Raw genomic sequence first — 3,477 nt, forward strand, 5'->3', positions numbered from 1 at the left:
CATATTAAGGTTGAGGAGGTCATAGGAGCGATACGTAAGATGAGTGGGCCAAAACTATTGGACCAGACGAGATCCCAGTAGAATTTTGGAGGTATGTGGATAGAGCAGACTTGGAGTGGCTGACTGGGCTGTTTAATATACTTTCAGGATGAAGAGGATGCCCGATAAGTAGAGGTAGAGTACGATGATTCTGATGTACAAGAACAAAGGTGATATCCAGAATTGTAACAACTATAGGGGTATCAAGTTACTGAGTCATACCATGAAAGTTTGGGAGAGGGTGGTTGAAGGGAGGGTAAGGAGGGCGGTGTCTATATTAGAGAACCAGTTCGGGTTCATGTCAGGTCGTTCTACTACGTAAGCTATCCATCTTAGTAGGAGGTTGGTGGAACAATACAGAGATAGGAAGAGGAATTTGCACATGGTGTTTATTGACCTAGAGAAGGCGTATTACAAGGTCCCTAGGGACGTTCTTTGGAGATGCTTGGAGGTGAAATGTATACCAGTAGCTTATATTAGGGTAATAAAAGATATGTATGATGGAGCTAAGAATTGGGTTAGGACAGTGGAAGGTGACTCAGAGCCTTTTCCGGTGGTTATGAATTTACACCAAGGATCTGCGCTCAACCCGTTCTTATTTGCCCTAGCAATGGACGCATTGACACACCATATTCAAGGGGAGGTGTCTTTGTGTATACTGTTCACTGATGATATAGTTCTGATTGATGAGACGTGAGGCAGCGTTAACGAGAGACTGAAGGAATAGAGGCAGGCCCTGGAGTCTAAAGGTTTCAAGTTGAGTAGGACCAAGATAAAATATTTGGAGTGTAAATGCAGCAACGTGTCGGGGGAAGCAGATGTGGAAGTGAGGCTTGACTCACAAGTCATCCCTAAGAGAGAGAGTTTCAAGTACCTAGGGTCTATTATCTAGGAAGATGAGGAGATCAATGGGGATTTCACGCACCGTATCGGAGTGGGTGAATGAAATGAAGGTTAACATCTGGAGTCCTGTGTGACAAGAATGTGCCACCGAAACTTAAAGGTAAGTTCTATAGAGCAGTGGTTAGGCCGGCCATGTTGTATGGGGTTGACTATTGGCCAGTCAAGATTTCACATATCCAGAAGATAAAAGTAGTATAAATGATGATATTGAGATGGATGTGCAGGCACACTCGAATGTATAAGATTAGAAATGAGGATATTCGGGAGAGGGTGGGGGTGGCTCCTGTGGATGACAAGATGCGGGAAGCGAGGCTTAGGTGGTTCGAGCACAAGCGGAGGAGGAGCCTAGATGCTTGGGTTAGGAGGTGTGAGCATTTGGCTCTGGTAGGTACGGAAAGAGGCAGAGAGCGGCCTAAGAAGGACTGGAGGGAGGTGATCAGGCAGGACATGGTGCAACTTCAGATTTTTGAGGACATAGCCCTTGATAGGAAGGTGTGGAGGTCGAGCATTAGGGTTGTATGTTTGGGGATAGTCGAGTGTTTCTCCTCGCTACGCTGGCTAGTCTGATAGTGTTTCATCTAGGACTGCTAGCGATTTTTGTTGTGTTTTACATTTTTTGTTGTCTTTCATATTTTGGCCTTCTTATTTATTTGTTGTATTTTACGATGCTGAAACTATTTTTTTGTTGTAGTTACGGATCTATTGTCTTTAAGCCGAGGGTGTCCCGGAAATAGTCTCTCTATCCCTTCGAGGTAGGGTAAGGTCTGCGTACATTCTACCCTCCCTATACCCCATTAGTGGGATTCTACTAGATTATTGTTGTTGTTTGTTGTTGTGATCGAAAATCCTAGTGATCATCGGGATTTCTGGCCAAAGTTCTGATGATCGCCATAACATGATGGGCAGAAATTTACCAACATGTTTTTGCTTCAAAATTGATCTATCAAAACCTTCAAATATCAATAGACCTGCTTTGTCTTCTTCGACAAGTTTATTTTTAAGCCCAACAATCTAATAATGGTGTTTTTCAATTTTGTCCAACCAACCTAACTCAAGTCATTAAGGATATATGATATAAGTTCAATCGAACATTACCCAATAAATACAATCATATATATAATGAATGTTCAATATTTTTCTAGAGCACATATTTTATATCAATTTTAGTTGTCTGCTCATAATTTTGGAAGAAGAAGGAGGAGAAAAAAGAGGAAGGAGAATAAGAGGATGGAGAAGAAGGAGGAAGAAGGAAGAGAAAAAGGAAGTTCTTACGAAAAGCTAAAGAAAGTAAGATTTATGAATAGGGTTAAAATTTAAATTGTCGTCCTAATAATGTCCTCTCAGCGTAGAAACTTGTTTCATATTTAAGGAGACATCTTTTTATAAACAAACTAAAAAGAAAATAGATTCACATCAATTGAAAAAGATGAAATATTCTTTTTATCTAAATCATCTTATTAAAGAATCATCAATTTGCAACGTATTTCAAATGATCTAGACATGCTATTGAGCCATAGGTCACCAAGGATGGTCGGCCAACCATCGTCATTAGGGGGAAGTATATATATATATATTCAATCGTCGTCATTTTTAGGCCACCATTGAATACTCATATTGCGCAAAACTTTATAAATTTACCCACTTTGAAACACAGTTGAGACATACGTGATTGAAATTATAAAAATCTGTGGATGAAATTTTAAATTTAGACATTTTTTGCTTGATGCTTCGCCTTGGCAAGTCCAAACATTCAGATAGTTTGTCAAAAGTTTGGACTTGACAAGGTCAAAAACTTCAAATATTTTTTAACTAAACTTTGAATTTTTTTGTCTTAACTTCATATCTTATTTGCCTAAATTTCAGACTTTGGAGATAAATATTCATGAATGAAGCAATCAAATTAAACCTTGAAATATCAACCATCAACTTCTATGAATTACGAAAAGAGATTATGAAAGTAGTTTTCCTTAACACGTTTCAATCTAAGCTTTTTTTTCCTCTTTCACTAATAGCAAAAATGGTCGAAATATGACTTGATTCTACTACCAAAAATTCAAAAATGGGAGCTTTTAGATATATCAACAATCATTGTCGTATTTTGTATTTATGATAGTCAGTCTTATTATAATTTATATTTAAATTGAAAGATTATTTGTTGTTTAAAAACGTTAGAAACTTTAAGTGTACATCTATAAGATATTTAGAATAACTACTCAAACTCCCAGCAAAGAAAGACCTACCAATGAAGTCAGACATAACCACCAACAAAACCAAGAAGAAAAAAAAGGAGGCAGTGAAGCAATAAAACCCTATGAAAACAGCCACGAAGAAGAAAGAAGAAAGAAAAGGAGGAAAGAAGAAAAGAAAGAGGAGAAAAAAGAGGCGGTTGCATCTGAAGTAGGCTAAAATCGGGTATAAGTTTAAAAAAATTATAAAAGCAGATTCAAGTTAAGTTGTTCAAACAATGTACAAAATGAAGAAGAAATTGGAGAATTTTCTATGTGTATTTCATCACTATTATTGTACATATATATA

The 3,477-nt window shown here is 37.6% G+C and overlaps 1 protein-coding gene across 1 annotated transcript; it reads left to right on the forward strand.

Annotated features, from left to right (window-relative positions):
* The first annotated feature begins 421 nt into the window (after nt 1-421).
* LOC138886141 (uncharacterized) lies at nt 422-2,832 on the forward strand. The gene is made up of 4 exons (XM_070167176.1): nt 422-732; nt 1,167-1,434; nt 2,110-2,229; nt 2,806-2,832. Exons 1-4 carry the CDS (start codon nt 422-424, stop codon nt 2,830-2,832), a joined length of 726 nt encoding a protein of 241 aa, XP_070023277.1.
* Nucleotides 2,833-3,477: the final 645 nt, after the last annotated feature.

This window comes from Nicotiana sylvestris, chromosome 2, assembly GCF_000393655.2.
Source record: "Nicotiana sylvestris chromosome 2, ASM39365v2, whole genome shotgun sequence".
NCBI lineage: Eukaryota > Viridiplantae > Streptophyta > Magnoliopsida > Solanales > Solanaceae > Nicotiana > Nicotiana sylvestris.

Excerpts from the sequence above, each read along its gene's own strand:
- LOC138886141 (XM_070167176.1), top strand. The coding sequence starts at position 422 with ATGGTGTTTATTGACCTAGAGAAGGCGTATTACAAGGTCCCTAGGGAC. Across the intron at positions 733-1,166 it reads ATAGTTCTGATTGATGAGAC|GCACACTCGAATGTATAAGA; the intron begins GTGAGGCAGCGT and ends ATGGATGTGCAG. Across the intron at positions 1,435-2,109 it reads ACATAGCCCTTGATAGGAAG|TTGTCTGCTCATAATTTTGG; the intron begins GTGTGGAGGTCG and ends TATCAATTTTAG.